This window comes from Hyperoodon ampullatus (genome assembly GCF_949752795.1).
Source record: "Hyperoodon ampullatus genome assembly, chromosome: 9".
In the NCBI taxonomy this organism is placed as follows: Eukaryota; Metazoa; Chordata; class Mammalia; order Artiodactyla; family Ziphiidae; genus Hyperoodon; species Hyperoodon ampullatus.
This window is the reverse complement of record NC_136922.1, coordinates 61607559-61630386: the sequence shown is the minus strand read 5'-3', so window position 1 is coordinate 61630386 and position 22828 is coordinate 61607559. Positions and strand designations below refer to the sequence as shown.

Genomic DNA, 22828 nt, shown 5'->3' with positions numbered 1-22828 from the left:
TTTCATGCATTACCTTGTTTGATCGTCACAGCTGCCTTATGAAGCTGGCACTGTTATTATCATCCCCATGTTACAGTTGAGATGACTGAGACTTAGAGAGGTCATGTAGGCTTTACAAGCTCACCCAGCCAAGACTGGAACCTAAGCAGCCAGACTCCATCACCCAAAGACTGTAGTCACAGGATGGGCTAAGGATTATAACCCCCTTTGTGAAGATGCTCTCTGGAGCCTGGCTCCTCAAAACTGCACTGTTTCCAAGACTTGCCTTTTCCCACAGAATAGATGCACTGTCTGTACAGGGGAGTCGGACATCCCTTACATATTTTGTACAGAATCTCTAAGGGTTACTAACCTTATACAAACAGAAAAGAAGTTCTCTAGCTTCTTGGATATTCCTGTCTTTTGATCATAAAGTTTTATGGAGTAAATGGAAGTTTCAAGTGATTTAAGGCTTGAAGTCCTTGGAATGTAATTATTTCTCAAAGTTTGGAACTTGCTGAATATTACTAGATGACATTTGAGCTGCTTTAACTCTTGAGCTCATGACAGATGTCTATTTTCAGTTATGTTCCTCTGACTTGCCAATATTTTCTTTTAGAATTGAAAACGGATTTGTGACTATTTAATGAATTTAATATTAGAAAAGTCAAGGTTTAAGCTGCAACCTGGAGAATTGAACAGGGGCATATGGAAATGTTTTCAAAATTGGGCCTCGGGCTTTTGGATAGCATATCTAAGTCAAATCAACACATATTTGCTGATTCTCTGGTTACGTGGAAAAGAATATGAGTAAATCAGACATCAATATAAGCTTTGTCTGAAGTGAGCTACTATGCTAGACCAAGTGGCATGGCGACACAAATAGTACCCAATTGGATGAGATGTCTAGGCTGGGGACCAGAAATGCTAAGTTATATCTATTACACAGCTTCAGCCTTCTGAGTTCTATCTATAGTGAGCAAGTGAAGGACTCAGTTTGTTGACTGTGGCCCAGTATATTCACACTCTTTATTTAAAAGTTAAATTAACTGTAATCTCTAAACAAAAGGGTTTATTCATCTGTTCAAGTCACCTGGCTTCAAGCTGGGTATGAATTTCTCCAAAACTGGCACTGAAGTTAGAGTTGGGGGGAGGTGAGGTACATCCTTTTCACCTATGTTTGTCACTGATGGAATTAATTTTTAAAGAAACATTATCTCAAAACGAAATAAGAACACATTTGGAAGGCAGTACATAGTTTTGCATAAATTTATGTGACTAAAAGTTGGGTACAGATCAAAATGTTTTTCTCATATGTGTATTCCTGTAGATTCTACATTTCTTTTTAAGCTCATAGTCAAGAGAAATAGATGTTTATTTATTTATTTATTTATTTTGCTGTACGCGGGCCTCTCACTGTTGTGGCCTCTCCCGCTGCGGAGCACAGGCTCCGGACGCGCAGGCTCAGCGGCCATGGCTCACGGGTCCAGCCGCTCCGCGGCATGTGGGATCTTCCCGGACCGGGGCACGAACCTGTGTCCCCTGCATCGGCAGGCGGACTCTCAACCACTGTGCCACCAGGGAAGCCACCCCTTTTTTTTTTTTTAAATCACAGCAGTGTGGTCTTGAAATTAGATGACACATGGTCTAGCATTGTCTAGGAAGTTGTAGAGATTACCACAATACCAAAGCTCCAGTTTTCTCCATTCATTAATTTTCTGAACTGGCCGTGTTAAGGCCACACCTCTTCTCTCCTCAGAAGAAATAATGGTGCCAAGTAAAGTAAGATTCTACCCCAAGGCTAGATGAAGTCAGGGTCACCCCAGCTTAATCCTGTCCTCTTGCCTGCTGTGTCCTGTGTGAGTCCGTTAAACTTAGGCTTTTCACCAAGTTTTGTAGTTTTCAATGTGTGTATAAAATTCTCTTCAAGGCATATCCCCCTATTCACTCTGGCCACCCCTGTACATGGGGCTGGTTCCGCCATAGTCTGTGTTTGGGGACAGCTAGAGGACATGACACCGATGTGACTCTCTCCAGAAGGGCAGCCCACCTGGTTTCCTCCCGGAAGACATGGAAGAGTTCTCACCAGCCCCAAAGTGAACTCTTCAGAGACATTCATTCTAGCTGGAGTGGCTGGGGGTTTGGGGGCAGAGCAGGGAAATGGACATAGAATGACCCTGACCGTCCTTGACATGCCATTGCTGAGGATGACAACTCCCTTTTTCCACCTCCAGGCAGAGGTGAGGAGCTAGGGCCAATGAATAGTGACACTTGGTAACCAGGTTCAAAGGCCATTGCTCATTATCACTGATAAAAGTTCTGCAAGTTTTACCATAAAAGGTATATTTAGAAGCAAGTCAGAGAGTGAATGTAGCTGCATCTACTTTTTTTTTTTAAACTAAACTTCAGTAAGAAATGCAGACGACTAAGAGTAGCTTAAACAATAGTAACTGCTAACATATGTGAAATTTCTGTAAGAGGACATTGTTTCCATTATAATATTATTCTCTGACATGATTTTGTTTCTTCTGGAGGAGCTGATTGAAGCTTGACTTTCGATATGGATTTTTTGACTCCCTTAAAAGTAACCGGGTGGCAGGGGTACAGTAAGTTGGCTATGAATGTTGTTGAATCATGTAAGAAGGGAGAGATTCAGATAGAATACACAATTACAAGTTTCTTTAAGTCCAATTTCATTTTGTTTTTACACATCTGGATAATTAACCAAGTATTACATTCTCTCTAGACTATTTTTACAAGTACAATATGCTCCTAACGTGATTTCCATTAGGCTGTTCCAAACATCATTTAAGAACACAGAAAGATTGCAAACCAAGATTCAAAAACACTATTCAACTCTGATGCTGAGACCTTTTTTCTCTCATGGGGGAAATAAAAGTTTGAGAGCTGAATTCTGAGATCCTTCTGATGTCAGAGGAAGCTTCTTTAAGCTCCAAATACAAGCACATACAAACATACCCTAATGGCTCTGGCCCTTCTTGTCAGAGGTGAGCTCAAAATATGGTCACCGTGGGGCAAAGGAGCCATACAAGAATAGTGTTGGAAATTGCAGCTTCTTTAAATATTGGAAAGGAATAATTACGAAGGGCAAACTAAAATCCTGATGTGTTGATTGCTAATCTAGTTTGAATTCTTATGTTAGTTAAATATATTTGTCTGACTGAGTTCCTCATTTGAAGGTCACTGCTGAATTCTAAAATAGTATGTGTTCAAACAGTTTCTGGCCACACTTTTCCTCTTTCCTTTTATAATTGCTTTGATGCTGTTCAGAGCTTGTTTGAGGCCAGTGTCTGATCTGAGGGTAGAAGGTTAATGTTAGTTCACAGACTTCAGGAGCTTCGTTGGCCAGCTGCTGACCACATGGGTGAACCTCAGCCAGAGATCAGAGAAACCACAGGGCTAATAGTTGTGGTTGTCATTGCTTTAGTTGTTGTTATGGGCAGAACTCAGAACAAAAGAAACGAGTTCATAAAATTACAGGAGCACAATTATAAGTCCTAAGGGCCATATAGTCCATTTCTGATCCATCAGACAACCACACCTAACTTCTCCCCCCAGAGTCTGACATTCTATTCTATTTAAAACATATCCAGAAAAGGGAAAACTGGGTAAAATCAAACATACTTGATTTATTGTCTGGTTGTCTTTTAAAGTGCTCGTGGTGGTCAGAGAATCATTAAATTGAGAAACAAATGGTTCAGGAAGAATAAACAAAAATGATCTTGAAGAAAAAAGAAATGTGTCTCAACAAGGAGAATGAAAATAATTGAAATTTCATTGTAATGTTTCGGTGTCTGTTTTCCATAAAATAATCCTATAATTGTCTACTGTGTGACAGCCTGAGTCGCTCAACCAGTGGAATGATTAATGAAAACGGCAGTGAAGGATTTGTCACACTGACACAGGGCAAGGAAGTGTGTGATAGTCATTAGAAAGCAAAAACCTAGGTAAACATCATCACTATTAGGTTAGCAGATGTAGACTGAACATTGAGGAATCTGTTTTGGATGTGGTTATAGAACTACCCATCTCATTGTCTCATTTTCCTAAATGGTCCGCTTAGCAGGTGTGCAGTGGATAAATCCAAGGGTGGGTCCCAGGTTGGGAGACCAGAGATCCATAGTCTATCCAGGACCCTTGACTGAAATGTGATTTGATATGAGAAATGGGAAGCGTGGAGGCAGCCAAGCCCGGACAGAATTCCAGGTGGGCATGTGAAACACACAGACCTTTGTTTTCATCATTTTAAAATATAGGAAGATAATGTTAACTTTACATTGGCTCAAATTAAAGTAGGTAAAATAATCTGTTCATGGTGGATGCTCAGATTGAGTGGGTGTTCCTTTTTAATCTCCTGCCTGAATCCCAGATACATATGATGGTCACCAGGGGGAAGGTGCCATAAAAATGTGACTGTTTTAGCCTAAGTTTGTCATCACTACCCATAAAGTACATACCCTTCTATCTCTGAAAAAGTCAAGGGAAGTGTTTTGTTGCTAGGTCTTATAACAAGACAACTTGAGTGATAGCATCACTGGAAGGTATACTTTTTTAGCATTTGTACTGATTTCCAATAGAGAAAACATGTTTAGAAATAATGTCAGATTAGTCATTCATTTATCAACTGTTTTTATGTACCTACTATGTGCTGGCTATTGTACACATTGTGGAAATAATAAGCCATGAAATGGTAGACTTTGCCTTATCACATTTGAGTCAAGTTTTCCATAATGTATTTTTAAAAGATATTGTGATCTTTACAAGTTTTGTGCTTTATTCATTTTTGTGTCTACTCAAGTATCTGTTAGGATACCTTTGACAGAAGAGTTGCCCAATAAACCATCATTGAATGAAGATTGTATAATACATCTGTACCAGTGAAATGATTAGTCAAGAAAATTTGCTTTTTTGGTCAATTTACAGAAATTTTACTTGATAAATGTTCACATACTGTCCCTAAAAGGAGACTATAGCAAAGTTATACAACAAACCAAATTTCAGACATGGAAGCTAAAAAGTACTCATGAGTGTGAATGGATAAGCTGCTTTGATTTAATACTTTGCCTAAATAATTATTATTGCACAAGAGGAGTGCATCAGTGAAGGGATCTTGTGTGAGTTCTTCCATCATAATTTGGAAGGGGTTTAGGATTTGGAGTAGGTCAGACCAGGTTTACTTCTGACTCTGTCACTTAACCTCTCTGAGCCCCAACGTCCTTACGTTGAAATGGGAATAATGATAACTGCAGCATATGATTATGGCATGGAAAAAATGAGAGCTCTCCAGAATTCCCAGTCTTTGAACTTCAGGGCCCTGGAGAGCCTTGGACATATTGTGAAAGTTCTGCAGATCCATATGTACCCACATAATGCATCTAGTCTATCTAAAATATATGTGCATTGCTGTTTTTCAAATGCATGTAGGCTAATTCAGGATTCATTCATTGAGCAGCTGTTTACTGAGCACTAACAAACAGCATCAGGTACAGGGGATACACTAATAAACAAAACAGACAGATATCCCTGTGTCTGTGGATCTTCTATTCTAGTGTGGGTAGGGGAATAACAATACACAAGGTAAAAAGTAAAAGTTTGTTGGAGAGTGATAAAGATTAAGATGAAAGAGGAGAGAAGGGGAATATAAAATATCAAAAAAGGGGTGTTGGGGCTTCCCTGGTGACGCAGTGGTTGAGAGTCCGCCTGCCGATGCAGGGGACACGGGTTCGTGCCCTGGTCCGGGAGGATCCCACATGCCGCGGAGCGGCTGGGCCTGTGAGCCATGGCCGCTGAGCCTGCATGTCCGGAGCCTGTGCTCCGCAGCGGGAGAGGCCACAACAGTGAGAGGCCCGCGTACCGCAAAAAAAAAAAAAAAAAAGGGGTGTTAAATTTTTTGATAGGGTGGCCATGGAGGGCAACCCTCAGAAAGCCTCACTGAAGGAAGTGAGGGAGTTAACCATATGGATATCTGGGGAAGAGCATTCCGGGGACAGAAAGAGCTAATGCAAGGGAAGGAACAGTACAGATCACAATTATGATTTGGTCTGAGAGAGGCTGGAGAGGAATGAGCAAGAAGATAATAGGGGATAATGTGAGTGAAGTGACCAGATTACGTCAGCCCTTATGCCCCAGAAAAAGCACTTCACTTTTGCTTTGAGAGAGATGGGAAGTCATTAGAGGGTTTGAGCAGAGGAGTGGCATGATCTAATTTAACAGACCACTGTCTTGCAATTAGACTGGATGAGGGTAAGAGCAAAAGCAGAGGCCCATTGAGGAGGCTGCTGCAAGAATCCAGGCGAGAGATGACGGTGCCTGGAGCAAGGTGATAAAGGGGGTGTGTGCAAAGACACTGGATTCCGGATGTGTTTTGATAGAATAGGTAGAGTTGATGAGATTCACTAATGGACTTTTCACGAGGTGTGAGTGAAAGAGATAAACAGTGACACCAGGATTTTTGGCCTGATCAGTGAGAAGAACAGAGTTTACATTAATGGAAGCGGAGGCTGCAAGGAGGGCTTGGGGATTGGAGCTTCGTTTTGAACATAAGAAGTTTAATATTAGACATACAAGTGGAGATGTCAGGAAGGCAACTTTTTAATGGAAGAAACACGGAACTATTTTTAAATATTACTGAACCAATAGTGGCTCTTTTCAGCATAATCTAAAAGCAGTATTATCATGGTTGTGTCAGCAAACTATTTTGAAATTGAAAAAGAGCCTTGTATTGGAAAAGGTTGGAAACAGAGGTAAGTCCAAGTGACCATTTTAGTGGCCAATAAATGTTATTTATCCTTTTCCTCTTCCTTTAATACATGTTGATTTCAAATTTTGGCATCATTGTACGGATTTTGAAATCTTAATTTTGGCCTTGGGAATTTTTTTTTTTTTAATAAAGCTTGCAATGGAACTGTCTGGTGAGGAAAACCCTAAGGGTGGCAGAATTGTGTTCACCGCTGTCCATGTTATTTTTTTTGGAAGGAAATTAGAATGTTCACTTAGGACATGTTCACTTATTATTTTTTTGCGCTCCTGACCTGTGACCTGCATGTCACTCCATGCTATTTGGGATGACAAAAGAAGGGGGGGACAGAGCTCCGTGCTATTGTCAAATTTGCAATGTGAGGTTAAGAAATACATGTGCCTTGTGGAAATACTGATTGTTCTATTGTGATTTTCATTTGCATAAACACGTCATTTTAGTAGCATTGATTTGTGATGGTTCATTTTAACGTCTAACCCTTCTCAGTCTTACGCGGGGAAATCCGTGCCAGCCATCACCCACTACATCCACGTGCTCAACCCCGTGATGACCATGAAGATCAGCCTGAAGGGAATTGCTCTTGGAGACGCGTATTCTGATCCCGAGTCAGTAGGTGGCTCTTTTTTCCTTTCCGTTTTGTTCCTTAAGGAGAGTAAATACCCTTTAATCAGATGGAGGCTCCTCTTACCCTACAGACCTAACTTCGTAAAGGGAAATACTGTTGCTCAGTTGACTTTCTAATGATTTAAATCTTCTAATTTTTACCAAATGTTTTACATTGTCAACTTACTATATGTCAGCCTACGTTGGCTGTGAGTGCAAGTGTCAGTGTGTGTATGTACAAATGTGTGCACCTGTGCTTGGTGTGTTTGTGTGTATTTTGTATACATGTGTGTTGTATGAGTGTTTGTGTGGTTATGTGGTCTGTGTTTGTGTATATGTGTTTGTGTGGTGTATTTGTGTGTTATACACGAATTGTGTGTGTGGTATGTGTGTGTTTGTGTGTGTTGTGTGTATGTCTTATGTATGTGTGTGTTTGTGTGGTGTATTTTGTGTTGTGTATGCATTGTGTGTGTTGTACATCTATGTTTGTGCGGGGTGTGTGTGCATATGTGTGTGTGTTGTCCTGCTCCGCTAATTGAGAAGTTACAAAGGGTTATTTCACAAGCAGGTGGGCTTCCCTCACATCCCTCTCTCTCCATGCAGCGTCTGTGTTTGCTTCTTTTCTCCTCAGATCATACAGGGCTATGCACCATTCCTGTTCCAAATTGGCTTGTTGGATGAGAAGCAGAGAAAGTACTTCCAGAAGCAGTGTGATGAGTGCATGAAATACATCCAGGAGGAGAAGTGGTCTCAGGCCTTTGAAGTGAGTTCTGGGGCCTGCGCTGCCCTGGCACAATGAGCACCATCTGAGAAGGTCCCGGAAGCACTGCGGTGCCTGGCCTGGCTCTTTGTTGTTAGCAAAGGTGTTTCCTTGGTGCTGTCCCGAGATCAGGAGGCGAGACAGTGGGCTCGTAAGGAAGAAAAGAGCCATCTGGGTTTCTTTGAATTTACTTTAACCATATTTTAAACCTGAGATCACCTCAGGGTGTTTATCTAACTATGTCTTTCATTAACTGTTTTGATTTCTTGAAATGCTGTATAGGCCCTCAAGGCATCCCTACCATAAAGAAATCAGAAGAAAGGCAACCTGGAAAGTGGATGCATATGCTTCCACATGTGCTCTAAACCCTTCAGAGGGTAATATCCACACACAGGGCTCCAGCTGGGGAAGTGGCCACAGTGTAACAAATGTCACATGTTCCTGTGTGTCAGGAACAAAGAGTATAAAGGGTGGTCGCTTGAAACTTTTACAAAGAGCCATTGGCATTTGTCAGTATCGCCACATCGCTCTCCTAAAATTAAATTTGAGGATCAAGTAACATGGTTATATTCTTCAACCTTTTTTTTTTTTTGGTTGTTTAAAATGTAAGACTATACTAAATATTAGGATGCAGGAGGGTCTTGTTTGTTGCTCGTTTGTTTTTTGGCCAGTGCAGACAAAGATCATTTGTAGGGGCTTCCCTGGTTGAGAGTCCGCCTGCCGATGCAGGGGACACGGGTTCGTGCCCCGGTCCGGGAAGATCCCACATGCCGCAGAGCGGCTGGGCCCGTGAGCCATGGCCGCTGGGCTTGCACGTCCGGAGCCTGTGCTCCACAACGGGAGAGGCCACAACAGTGAGAGGCCCGCGTACCGCAAAAAAAAAAAATCATGTGTAAGCAGTCTTCCTTGGGGGGTTTTGTCACCTTTGCCATAGAGCCTGTGTGTTTGACACATTAGTAAATGAGGTGAGGACTGAATTTTGAGACCTTTAACCTTGTTACTGGGAACACAGCCTGTCACAGTTTACCTAACAGCATTGTTATTATTAAGGCCGAGGCCTGGTATTAATAGTCTTTTAGGCGCTGTAGGTCAGCTGGTTCAGATCAAAACAGGAGACATACAAACTTACGGAGAAGGGTGGGGTAACAAAGCTGTGCTCCATTTTACAAATAGGGTGCCAGGGCAGTGACTGCCCTTGTTGTGAGTTCTGACAGCAGCAAACTGTGTAAATAGGAGAACTCAGGAAGTCCCGAGCCACCCCGCAGCACCCTGGCAGGCTCCTCTTTTTGTGCCAGGACACTTGATGTGGATTCAGAATATCTTGTGCAATTGTGAATGTGAAGGAAAGAAGGAGGATCTTATCAGGGACATGTTGGGTCATTCTTCAACTTGCAGTCACAGTATTTTCAAGACTGGTTTTAGGCTATCTGCTGTGGTAGGCAGAAAGGGTAAAAAGGACTAAACGTTTAGAATTTAGAATTAATATGAAATTTTACATTGCATGAGACCCGTCTGCAAGTGAGACATTTGATGTGTTCCTGAAGAAGCATATGTCAAGAGCAAGCATAAGCAGTGTCAAGAGCAAGAATATTTGATAGACTCAAAGGGATAAAGACAGCAGAAAGATGTCTGTGGTGTGTGATCCAGCAGCCTAAGCGTCCACAGGATTAGTGAAACTGTTGAAAAGTTCAGATATTGTGTGTATTCAGAGATACTGAGAAGATGGCCCATGAGGTCTCTCCCAAACCAGATTCATCAAAAACTAGAGAAAGCCCCCCACCCCTCCCCCCCCCAAAAAAAAAACCTCTTGAAGGTATGCAATGTCTCTGTGACCACTGGTCCAAAACCTTGTGTGATAAATGAAAAGACTTTTGCTTTTTCACAGGAAATAGATGAAATGATACTTAGGAAAGTAATCAACTAGTGGTAAAATGTGTTTCACGTTACGCAATACAAGACTCCAAGAAATCCTGAAACCCAAGAGAATACAAATGTCAAAATCTCAAGCCTAAATAATAAAGCCTTTTTGATGTTCTGATCCCTTAAAATGATTTAGTTAATAAAAGAGTGGTAAGTTGGAGCTGAAGGGATCAGCTTCTCTCCCGACACACACCCCTGGCGTTCGCCTTCTCATTCTCTGAATATTTTGGCTCCTGCCTCAGTGTCACTTTCCAGCATTACTCTTGTCATCATTTCTGGTGACTGAAGTCTCCACATGGATGATCTTTTTTTTTTTTTTGCGGTACGCGGACCTCTCCCGTTGCGGAGCACAGGCTGCGGACGCGCAGGCTCAGCGGCCATGGCTCACGGGCCCAGCCACTCCGTGGCATGTGGGATCTTCCCGGACCGGGGCACGAACCCGCGTCCCCTGCATCGGCAGGCGGACTCTCAACCACTGCGCCACCAGGGAAGCCCTTGGATGGTCTTTTTAATACTTGGTCCCTCAGTTTCTTAGTCTCCTCTCATTTAGTGATCTTGTTCTCTTTACCCTAGCTCCTCCTTCCCATTACCCCCTGCAAAAAAGCCAGCAATCACTCTGCAGTCTCAGATTCAACAGATTCAAACATCTTCCCCCAACTGCCGCCTCCCGTCCTCCCAGCTCACTTCTCTGAATATGCCAACTTGAATTACAGTCCTGCAACCCCATTGGCTTTCAGTCCATGGATCCTACTACCTCTTCGTGGTCCCCTACCCCTGCAAGTCTTAATTTCTCTAATTACCCAACATAAACCCAAGCTCAGTCACATACATTCCCCACCTACAGCCCCCCTTTGCACCTCCTCCAACTCCTTTGGCCAAACCACAGTCCTGGCTAGATGCCCCTCTCTACCACTCCATGCCTGCCTTTGTGCAGCTCAACATGACCTGAGAAAAGCACACAACTGTGCCGACTGCTCTCACCTTCAGCTGATGACCGGGTTTCAATGTCAGCAGTCCAAAGATAACTTCCACCAGTTCCAAGTGCCTGGGTGTATGTCCGTATCCTCTGCCCTGTCTCCTCGTACATGGGTGAGTGGTCAATGATCATGTTATGGTAACCCTTCCCCACAAGACTCACTCCCGCAGTCGGGGCCTTTGGGCTCACTGTTTCCTCTACTTGGAAAGTTCTTTTCCTAGATGTTTTCTGGGCTTGCTTCCTCCCTTCCAACAGGTCTTTACTTAATGCCACCTTCTAAGTGAGACCCGTTTCCTCCTCTCTGCAGTGTCCCCCACACCCACCACCCAGGCACACATACCCCACAGGCACCCACGGCACTTCCTACTCCCCTTCTCCTTGTTAGTTTTCTCCTTAGCCCTTATCATTCTCTAATACACTGCATATTTTACCCATGAATCCTTGTTTATTGTACCCTCTAGAATATAAGCTCTATGAGGGAGCATTTTTGGCCTGCCTTGTTCACTGCTGTTTCCCCAATGCCTTGGACAGTGTCTATAGCGCAGAGAAGATGTGTGGGAAGTGGTTGTTGAACGAAATAGTTATTGAATAAATGAAGTGACAAATGCCTGTATATTTTTACCCACCCTAATGTTTTCCTCCTTCCTTTCTCCCCTCTCTCCCAACCTAGTTACTGGATAAACTACTAGATGGTGACTTAATAAGCAAGCCTTCCTACTTCCAGAATGTTACAGGATGTTCTAATTACTACAACCTTTTACAGTGCACGGTAATGACAACAATTTAAAAAAACATAATAGTGTTTTTGCTTAAAACTTTTGGCAAAACCAAACTTCCTCCAATTTAGGAAATAGGAGAGCTGACTTTACACTAGACAAACATGTCCAAACTGTATTGCATTATTTGGTATACTAATCTATAGGATTTTTTACCCTGCCAGTGTTGTATACATTATAATCTGACCATTGAGAGTGTGTGATATTCCAGATAACTCAAAAAAAATCTCCGATTAACACAATTTCCCCCCACTAGAGCTTGTTATACAGAAGTTCTTTTGTGAAGGAGACAGGCCAGGATTGCAGTTCTGGGTATCAGGTCCCAGAGCTCCAATCCTGTAGTGAGTTTCTTGAAAATGCCCACATTATTTGTTCTGTACTTAAGAAAGCTTGGATAACCCAAACTGCCAAAGCCTTTATGAAAATATTTGCTTTGTCTTACTTTTAACTTAAGATGTTTCATGCATTCAGTATGGCCCTCACTTCAAGCCCTCTGGAATATTTCTCAAAGTATTCAAATAGTTTCTTTCATAAAAGTGGGCCAAAATTTGATGTCTTTTGGGTAGAATTAATCAAATAAGATAGAGGGAGCCAGAGTGGGGATTTGGATTTGTATAACTATGTCTAGTGGATATGACAATACATTCTGTTTTTAAAATTGCCTTACTTATGAACTATTTTGTAAATAAAATATAAAGCTAATTTCAATGGAATTTGCCAACCCTGTGGTTTTGGATTTAGATTCTACCAAGAGAAAAACATATGCTAGGCAAGAAAGAAGCAAAATTTGTGATTAAATTTTTTTCTTTACAAAGAAAATGTATTCACAGTTAGCAAAAAATATTGATGATTCACAAAATTGTTGATTTCAAACTCTTTTTTTTATCCTTTTGTAACTTTTTAAAAACAGCATTTACTCTTCTTTTTTCTTTTAGCGTAATGAATCTTACAGAGACTTTTATGCAGTATTTTTTAAAAATAAGGCTAATGGACAACTTCTCTTTTGTCTTATGTCCTTCATAAGGTATCATCTGTTCTTACACTTGATATATGTTCCCCCCTAAATTATGGTCAGCTGATTATTTTGTGTGTGTGGTTTTGGTAAACGGCAGAACATGAAAAAGAAATAAATCCTCAAGCTTTTAATCCACCACATCACCTCCCTGGCCCCTTGTGGTCCATTTCACCTTCTTTCCCAAGAGCCTCCAACAAGGAGCAAATTGATTTTGATAAACTCGCCTCTTCATTTTTCCTATCTTTGCCTTGAATGGGGTTTTTAATTGGAGTTACAGATCACAAAAGTTTAATTGTTACAAAAAGGAAAATCCAGCATTTGCAAATTGTATACTGGCTCCAAGAGTATCAGGTCATCCAGATTTGCTTCGTAAAATTTGAATTTCCCCAAACCCCCAAGTTAAAATATTCAGGGTAGAGACCAGTTAATAGTGGTGTCACATCTTGTTCATTGTGATATATGTTAGGAGAAATTTGAAGCTTTCCCCAGAGTACTGTTCCCACCACCCACTCGTTTTCCCTAATATTTTTCTGATGCCAGGAACCTGAGGACCAAAGTTACTACAGGAAATTTTTGTCCCTCCCACAAGTGAGACAAGCCATCCACGTGGGAAACCAGACTTTTAGTGATGGATCCAAAGTTGAAAAGTACTTGCGAGAAGATACAATAAAGTCAGTGAAACCATGGTTAACTGAAATCATGAATTATTATAAGGTAAGAGACTTAACTTAGCTACTGTTTATTTTAGGAACTTTTCAGATCACCCAAAGCAGAAGTGAGCTTCTTTTTTTCTTAATTTGACTCCTGCCTTTTTTTACTTTTATGATATCTTACAAATGTAAGTAACAACTGCTGCATTGTTTGATTTCTTTGAATTAAAAGTTTTATTTTTTTCCTTCTAATTAAATCACTTTCCCCCGAAAGTTCCTAAAAATGAAATTCTCTTTGGCACATGACACCTCTCATCATTTCTTGAAAATAGAAGGAGAGCAGAGCCCAGAAGATGACTGGCCTGGTGTAAGCCAATTTTCCCTTATTGTTTGCTTTATTATGTTAATCCCAATGAAGTCAGGGATAAATGAAATCAACTGGTTATTCCAAAAATGCTTTTTGCTTGATAATTGCATTCATTCACGTTGCTGAACCACAGTTTCTTCAGGGCCGGCTTTAAGCCAAACGTTGTGCTAGTCTGTCAGGTTGAAGCGTTGAATGAGACAAGGTCCCTGTTTTGAGGCATGTAAAGTCAGTCACTGTGTTATCTGACTGAGACGTTCTGCCTGATTTGCTGCTGGTGGTACCAGAGGTTCAAGCAAAGGAACTGTGGACCCTCGACCTCTCACTGTGAGGGAAGGGGTGACAGGGGGACAGTCGTCTTGTGCATTTCTTCCCCTTTATTTCTCTTCTTACCTCCTCCTCTGATCCTCCAGGACTGTTAGCATATGTCCTAGGCATGGTCTGGGGGTAGCTCAACAGGATAAGTGTGTTATGATAGAGAAGATCACCACCAGAGGTGATCCACTTTCTCTCTGTTTCGTGGCAGAGGCAAGAGTAATGTTTGGAATGAACAAAAAGCAGGGCAACTAGTGACCCACACATGAATCAGACAAAAGGCAACCTCTCCTCAAGATACTTTATTTCTATCTGTCCAAAAAATGTCCTAATATACTGCTTTTATTTGAACCAGACTCTTTACTGCCATTTTCTGACATAAGGAAAATACATTTCAACAATGTCTATGTTAGGAATAGTGTCTCTTGGGATTGCTCAGCGCACAACCTTCAGTACTACTCAGGGAGCCCTTGACCTAATGCATCCTTACTAGATTGTGTTTTAGAACATGCCCGACCTAGAAGACCTATTTTCTGATCCTGCCTCTAGTACAGAGTTTGCATCCTAGACATACAACTTTTTTTTTTTTTTGCGGTATGCGAGCCTCTCACCGTTGTGGTCTCTCAACCACTGCGCCACCAGGGAAGCCCTAGACATACAACTTTTATTCAAAATAATCTAGGGCCAATGGCATGCAGAGTCTACAAACCCATTATATACCTGCAGAACTTCATGAAATACTTACTTTGTAGGCAAGAAAGGGCCTAACTAGATGAGGTCAGGATTTCAGCCACTCTTGTGTTTGGTTCTGTCAGGGAAATGTAGTGGCCCTTAGTGCTTGCCTGCTTGGAGCCTTCTCTGAGCACCTTCAGGTTGTCCTCTTCTCTGAGGTCTCAGACCATGTGCTCTCTACTGCTGTGGTCACACTTAGCACACTGTACTGCCATGATGGGCTGTCAGTCGTAGCACCAGCCTCGAGCAGATGTCAGTAACACATAGATGAATGAATGAATGGAAAATCAGTTCTATAAATTAGTGGTCTATCAAAAATGTATCTAATAAACTTGTTCATCAGGTATTTATTATCCACAAATTTATTAAACCAAAAAGAGCTTAGCACTTATGTTTTCAAGATGTAAACATTGGGCTATAATGTAACATTAAGGAACGCAAAATGGTTTTTTTGAGTGGAGAGCAGATAAGGAAGTTCCCATGTATATTTTTTTGTGCCCTTGCATGATAGGTTTTTTCACTGTATAAATTTAACTAGAGTATGATTGCTTTCTCAGCCAAGTGAGGATAGCGTGAGATATATAGTTCACCTGATGGTGTAAACTCTCCTGGTATTGGCTGATCGCCATACAGTGTCCACTTGCTTGCTAAGGGAGAATATGCTGATTAAAGATGAGCCTGCATCTTGATATTTAAACATATCTGTTTCTGTTTTCCATGTATCCTAAACCTACCAATATGAATTCCAGTGAAATCAGAATGTTTTCTAAACTTTCAAACTCTGAATCAGTTGTCAGAAAAAGAGAATAGATTAGTGGTGCAGATAAACCATGTTTCCAGAAAGAAAGAGAACAAAGTATGCAGTCAGTCTGAGTGCAGACCAAAAAGCGGCTGTTGCTGAAACAGACTGCATATCCATGGCTACAGCTGGCATAGCCCACAGGGCAGCGATTATCCTTGGCTTGTCTGTTAATGGTGGTGAACCTCAATGTGTATGCAGTGGAATCAGAACAATCTAGGTTGGCTTAAAACATTAGTACCCTCAAGGTTATATTTATGTAAGACTCAGTACTAATTTGTCATAGAAAATAGTGCACATGTTTCTATTCATAGGAACATGGAAGTCTCTTTCTAGTACTAGACTCATTTTAAGCAATGTGGAATATCTGATGGGCTGAGGAAGACCTTCATCAGTTTCTGGAAACTAATAGAACTAAAAGAACAAGGGTATTGTACATCAGTTTCTGTACAGACTATGTGAAAACATAATCCTTTTCTTGTGAAGACCTATAGGGGATGTGTACTCAAAGTCATCCTCTTTTCAGTAATTTCAGATATTTAGGTGGTAAATTGAAATATCATTTTAGCAGTTTCCAGAACAACTAGAATGAGAAATAATCTGTTGGACTATTGGAATTCATGATTAAATCAGATCATGGTTAAATATTATCAGGATTTCTAGGAGTTACCTGGGTCCATAGCACATGGTGGTTATAAGCATGGGTTCTCAAGTTAGACATTTTGAGTTTGAATTCTGTTTCCACTATTCACTGGCTATGTTCCTTTGGGGGAGGATACTTAAAACACTGTGTTTCAGCTTCCTCATCTGTGAAATGGGAATAATAATAGTACTTACAGGTGAGTTCTTATGAGGTTTAAATAGATTATGTCGGTAAAACACTTAAAACAATGACTGGTGCTTAGAAAGTGCTTGAAAATATAAGCTATTACTAATGATGTTCAACACATTTCAGCAGAAGCCTTTAAGCACCTGCTACATACAAAAGTTATACAAAAAACCATGGAAAATACAAAAGTAAAAAAGACTTGACAGACTTCTGGTTTCCAGTCTGGCATGTAAGGAACTTGGAAGTTACCATTCTGTCCTAAGAACAAGTAAAAAGCTGAACAAACTGAAAAAGCAACAGCTCTTCTTAGATCTGTGAGAGAAGTGAAGTCATCACAGGGCAAACTACTTCACAAACAGGAGAGACCAACAGGTGGGTACAGAGAATCACAACTTTTCTAAGCAGAAATCCATGAGCAGACACCTCCACAAGAACCAGTGCCAGGATAGGAAAACCTGAGCTGTAATTCATGAGCTACTGGAGGCTCAGTGGGGATAAGCCTGAGACTTAAAAACTCCAGGGGAATCCAGTCATGGGAGGAAGCCCCCACTTTTATAGTTTTATCTCCAGGATTTCTGCAATGTCTTCACAGTGAATACTGGAGAAAAATCCCCTCTGCTTATGGCAGGAGGAGGTAAAAAGTAGCCACCTTGAAATACACCAGAGCATTTTGTTTTTTGTAACAAGGCCTGCCCTCAGAAAGCCATTTTACCACAGCCTAACCCACTGAGGGGTTATCAGAGCCTGATCTACCTGTGGGAAGGGAAATACTCAACTTCAGCTCTAGACTTCCATGTGGGGGAAAGGAAACACCCAATTCCAGTTGCCTTTAGCTATGCTGTCTCACCTACGAGGTGAGGGGGAGCAACTGCAAAGCACTGGTGAGGTTCGCAGTCCAGGGGCATAGGCTCCTGAAAGACTGAGACCTAATCCTAGAACTCTAGTATGCTTCCCATCCCCCACATCTTACCACCATGTTACAAAAGGGTTATTTACCACAGTACCCTGTATCCAGTGCATCATGTACATCTTTCAACAAAAAATTACCAGGCATACTAAAAGGCAAAAACCACACTTTAAAAAGACTGAATGAGCATTAGAACCAGAGTCAGATAGGACAGGGATGTTGAAATTATCAGACCAGGAATTTTTGCAAACTATGATTAATATGCTAAGGGCTTCAGTGGAAAAAGTAGGCAACATACAATAATAGATGGATAATATAAGGGAAGATATGGGAATTCTAAGAAAGAATGAAAAAGGAAATGCTAGAAATCAAAAACTGTAACAGAAATGAAGAATGCCTTTGATGGGCTCTTTAGTAGACTACATGGCTGAGGAAAGAACTGCTGATCTTGAGGATATGAGAGTAGAAACTTCCAAAACTGAAAAGCAAAGGGAACAGAGACTGAACAAAACCAGAAAATCCAAAAACTGTGGAACCACTATAAAAGATGTAACATATGCATAATGGGAATACCAGAAAGAAAAGAGAGAAAGGAACAGAAACAAAATTTGAAGAAATAATGATTGAGAATTTTCCCAAGTTAATGTCGGACACCAAACCACAGATCCAGGAAGCTCAGAGAACACCAAGCAAACAAATGCCAAAAAACGACACCTAGGTGTATCATATGTAAACTTTAGAAAATCAGAGATAAAGAAAAATATCTTGAAAGAAGCCAGAGAGGGGAAAAAACACCTTACCTATAAAGAAGCAAAGGTACGAATTACATCTGACTTCTCCTCAGAAACCATGCAAGCGAAAAGAGAATGAAATATCTGAAGAGTTGAGAGAAAAAAATCACCAACCTAGGATTCTGTGTCCTATGAAACTATCCCTCAAAAATGGGGCAGAAATAAAGATGTTTTCAGACAAGAACAAATTGAAGGAATTTATTGCCAATAGACCTACCTTGCAAATTATGTTAAAAGAAGTTCTTCACAGGGAAGGATAATGTTATAGGTTGGAAACTCATCTCTATATAAAGAAAATAAAAGTATTGGAGAATGAATAAGTGAAGATGGCATGATTGTCTTTGTGGAAAGTCTGAAAGAATCAATAGAAAAGCTCCTGGAACTAATAAGTGATTATAGCAAAGTTGCAAGATACAGGGTTAATATACAAACACCAATCACTTTTCAATATACTAGCAATGAACAAGTGGAATTTGAAATTAAAAATCCAAAACCATTTACATTAGCACTGAAACTATTGAAATACTTAGGCATAAATATAACAAATTATATACAAACCTATATGTAGAAAACTACAAAATTTTGATGAATGAAATCAAAGAACTAAATAAATAGAGAGATATTCCATGTTCATGAATAGGAAGGCTTAATATTATCAAAATGTCAGTTCTTCCCAACTTGATCTACACGTTCAATGAAATCTCAGCCAAAATCTCAGCAAGTTATTTTATGGGTATTGACAAACTAATTCTAAAGTTTATGTGGAAAGGCAGAGACTCAGAATAGCCAACTCAGTATTGAAGGAGAACAAAGTCAGATGAATGACACTTCTTGACTTGGAAACTTACTATAAAACTGCAATAATTAAGACAGTATAGGGCTTCCCTGGTGGAGCAGTGATTGAGAGTCCGCCTGCCGATGCAGGGGACACGGGTTCGTGCCCTCGTCCGGGAAGATCCCACATGCCGCAGAGTGGCTGGGCCTGTGAGCCATGGCCGCTGAGCCTGCGTGTCCAGAGCCTGTGCTCCACAATGGGAGAGGCCACAACAGTGAGAGGCCCGTGTACCACACACACACAAAAAAAACAGTATAGTATTGGCTGGAGAACAGACAAATAGATAAATGGAAGAGAATAGAGAGCCCAGAAATCCACCAGTGAATAAAAAAGATCAGGTTGGGTTGATCCCATGAATGCAAGGATATTTTTGCATTAGAAGTTCTATCATGCAATTTACCACCTAAAATGTTAAAAGAGAAAACAATTTTATATCTTAATAGATGCAAAAAAGTAGATTTGATAAAATTAAAACCCACTTAGGATAAAAATTTTTAGCAAACGAGGAATAGTAGTATCTGTATTAATTTCCTATGCTTGCTGTAATGGATTACCACAAACTTGATGGCATAAACTACAGAAATTTGTTTTCTCGCAGTTCTGGAGGTTAGAAATCCAAAGTCACTTTCACTGGGCTGAAACCAAGGTGTCAATAGGGTGGCTCTAATGGGATAATCCATTCCAGCTTCTGGTGGCTGTTGGCATTCCTTGGCTGTGGCCATATCATTCTAACATCTGCCTCTGTGGTCACATTGCCCTCTCCTCTTCTGTGGTCAAATATCGTCTGCCTCCCTCTTAGAAGAATACAGGAGATTGCATTTAGGGACCTCCTTGATAATCTCCCCATCTCAAGATGCTTAAGTTAATCACACATGCAAAGTCTCTATTTTTTTAATTAAGTAATTAATTAATTTATTTATTCTGCAGAAGGTAACATTCACTGGTTCCAGGAATTAGGACTAGATATGTTGTGACAGGGCATTATTTAGCCTATCATAGTATGGGACTTAATTGACCTAATAAAAATCTATCAGTAAGCATTACTCTGTTCTATAAAACATAATATGCATTCCCTTTAAAATCAGGGTTCATGATGATATAAACAAATAAAAAATGAATGGGAGAAAAATCCAATTAATAAATGTGTAAGAAATAATGGAATAGAAAATCATTATTTGACAAATAGGACAGTAATAATTGCTTCAGGAAAGAATCATCAGTGGATACTGACATCAGTTAGTGAAAGTATGATGAGAATCAGAATGTTTACATAGTCTCAAAGTATCCTCCTTCAAAATATTTATGATGAAGGGGAAAATAGTAGCTTTATAGTGGAGAAGTCTGGCATATGAACCAAAGGATCTAAGTTAACATCACCAGTAATGGGACAAATCAACATTTGTGCCTCCTGATATGTTGTACTGAGAAGGACACAACAACACTAATGTGTGTTGCCAGAAATGAATGAATTTGATCATGAGGCAACAGCAGACAAACTCAAATTAGGGGACAAATTTAGCCACAAAGTAACTGGCTAGTACTTGTCAAAGGACATGAATGACACACACATACCTACACACACACAAACACTGAGGGATTAAGGAGACTTTACAACTAAATATATATAACATGTGACCTTTTATTGCATCCAGGATCAGAAAAAGGTTATTAAGGGACAAGTGGAAATTTTAAAATAAAATCTGTAGCAAGAAAATAGTATTATATCAGTGTTAATTTTCTGGTTTTGATGATTGCGTGGTTGTTATTGAAAATGTTAATATTTTGTAGGCTACATAAAGAGTATGCAGGATTTCTTTATACTATTTCTTTAACAGCTTGATTGAAGATATAATTCACATAATACAGAATTCACCCATTTAAAATGTTCAAGTCTGTAGTTTTTTAAATATGCACAAATTTTTGCAACCATCATCACTGTTTAATTTTAGAATATTTTTGTCATGTTCCCCCCAAACCCCTTATGCTTTAGCAGTAATTCCCATTTTCTCCCACCCTCCACCCCCTGGAAACCACTAATCTACTGTATCTATGGATTTGCCTATTTTGGATATTGCCTATAAATGAAATAGTATTATATAGTGGTTCTCTCTGTGGGGTAGACAGGCAGGGGTTGGGATAGGGGAGAAGTTCACTGGGTAGATTCAATGATATTGGTACTACACTAGTTCTTAAGGTGGCTGGTGCATTTGTGAATGTATATTTATTCTTATACTTCCTAACCTACAGATATGTTATAATACATTCTTTGGTGTATATATAATATATACAATAAAATTTTGAAGGAGGTAGACTGTGATTAGTGCTTTGCAGAGATTTAATTGACCATGTTGTGAGCATGTGGACTGCTTAGTATGGCCATGACTTTAAAGTCCCTCAGCATACTTCAGAGAATTATGAGGCATTTTGGTGGAGGCAAGGACACTGATCTACTCTCACAGAGAATTCCATCAGTTTTCCTCGCTGGAGGACATTGATTACATAATCCAAAATAGCAGGTAATTAAAATAATCTTTTTCTACCTGGCTCTCTATGCTCATTGGTGGGTAGCCAATTTACTTGCAAATTATGTTACAACTCCCTGATGGTGATGTTAAAATGTGTTCGGTGTCAGAAGTCAAGCTGCCTGGAATTGAAGTTCTCCCTTTCACTTCCTAATCTGTAAAATTCTATCTCATAGACAACAAACCGTGTAAGGGCAGCCATCTTACCTTCTTGTTCACCACTCTGTACCCAGGGCCTACCACTGTGCCTGGCACATAGTAGGCACTCAACAAACGTTAATAATGAAAGAAGAATTGCCTTGGGAACAAAGGAAGTAATAAAAGGCTTCACAGAGAGTAGATGTTGCTTAGAACATTTTACTTCCCTTAATCTCTTTTCCTACCATTCTTAAAACTGTTCTTCCACTTCAGCTGTGGTTCACATTGCTCTCTTTGAATTAGAAGTACCTGGGAAGCTTTATAAAATACTTAATTACGACCCCCTCCACCAAAGGTTCTGATTTAGTTGCCTAGTATAGCAACTAGCACATAGTAGTGTGCAGTAAACTTTGAAGGAAGGAAGGAGGGATGGAAGGAAGGAAAGGAGGGGGAAAAGGACAGACTGACAGAAAGAAGACAGATGATCTGTTCATTTACATCATAAACTGTCTTTATAGTAAACTTATTTGAATTTTAGTAAGTGCAAGTAATTCACCACTCCAGTTACTATTGATTATATTATGTATGTTAGATTCCTTCCTCTTTTAAGCAGCATTTTTTTAAAAAACAAAAACAAATACACTGATTGTAAGATGTATCCTGATTTTCAAAGTAATAAAATACAGTAGTGGGTAGATAGATAGGGATAGGGCATCTCTAAAATCTAGGAAATGCAGCCCATACCCCATAAAAGCTATTGGTTTTGAATCCCTTGTTCTTTGTAGAAGTCCCCCGGTCCTTAGTACTTTCTGATAAAGAAGTTACATTTTCTTATGAAGATTCTTGCTAGAGATTCTGAGTGTTTCCAACCTCCATTTCTCTGTTTGGTTGCAGCTCTTGCCTTCCTAAAAATATATACGCTATATTTTCAAAGACTAAGAGTACATGAGAGAGAGAATGTGAGTGTGTGTGTGTGAGTGTGTGTGTGTGGTGTATTTCCTGTATGAAACCATTATTTCAAAAAAACAGGAGCTACAGCTCTAGAGGCCATTTGGATCCAAAGCAAAATGTTGCCCTTGGATTGAGGTTGCCCTTGTTGCTAAGTTGTCTGGAAGGCCACTGCAGTTTTAAGAGGTACC

At 40.2% G+C, this 22828-nt stretch overlaps 1 protein-coding gene across 1 annotated transcript in view; it reads left to right on the top strand.

Annotated features, from left to right (window-relative positions):
• CPVL (carboxypeptidase vitellogenic like) overlaps positions 1-22828 on the top strand; it is a gene marked incomplete at both ends in the record, with an annotated part of 97442 nt that overhangs the window by 36279 nt on the left and 38335 nt on the right. The window contains 1 exon segment of the mRNA XM_079711132.1: positions 13348-13521. Within this exon segment, the coding sequence (XP_079567258.1) occupies positions 13348-13521 (174 nt within the window).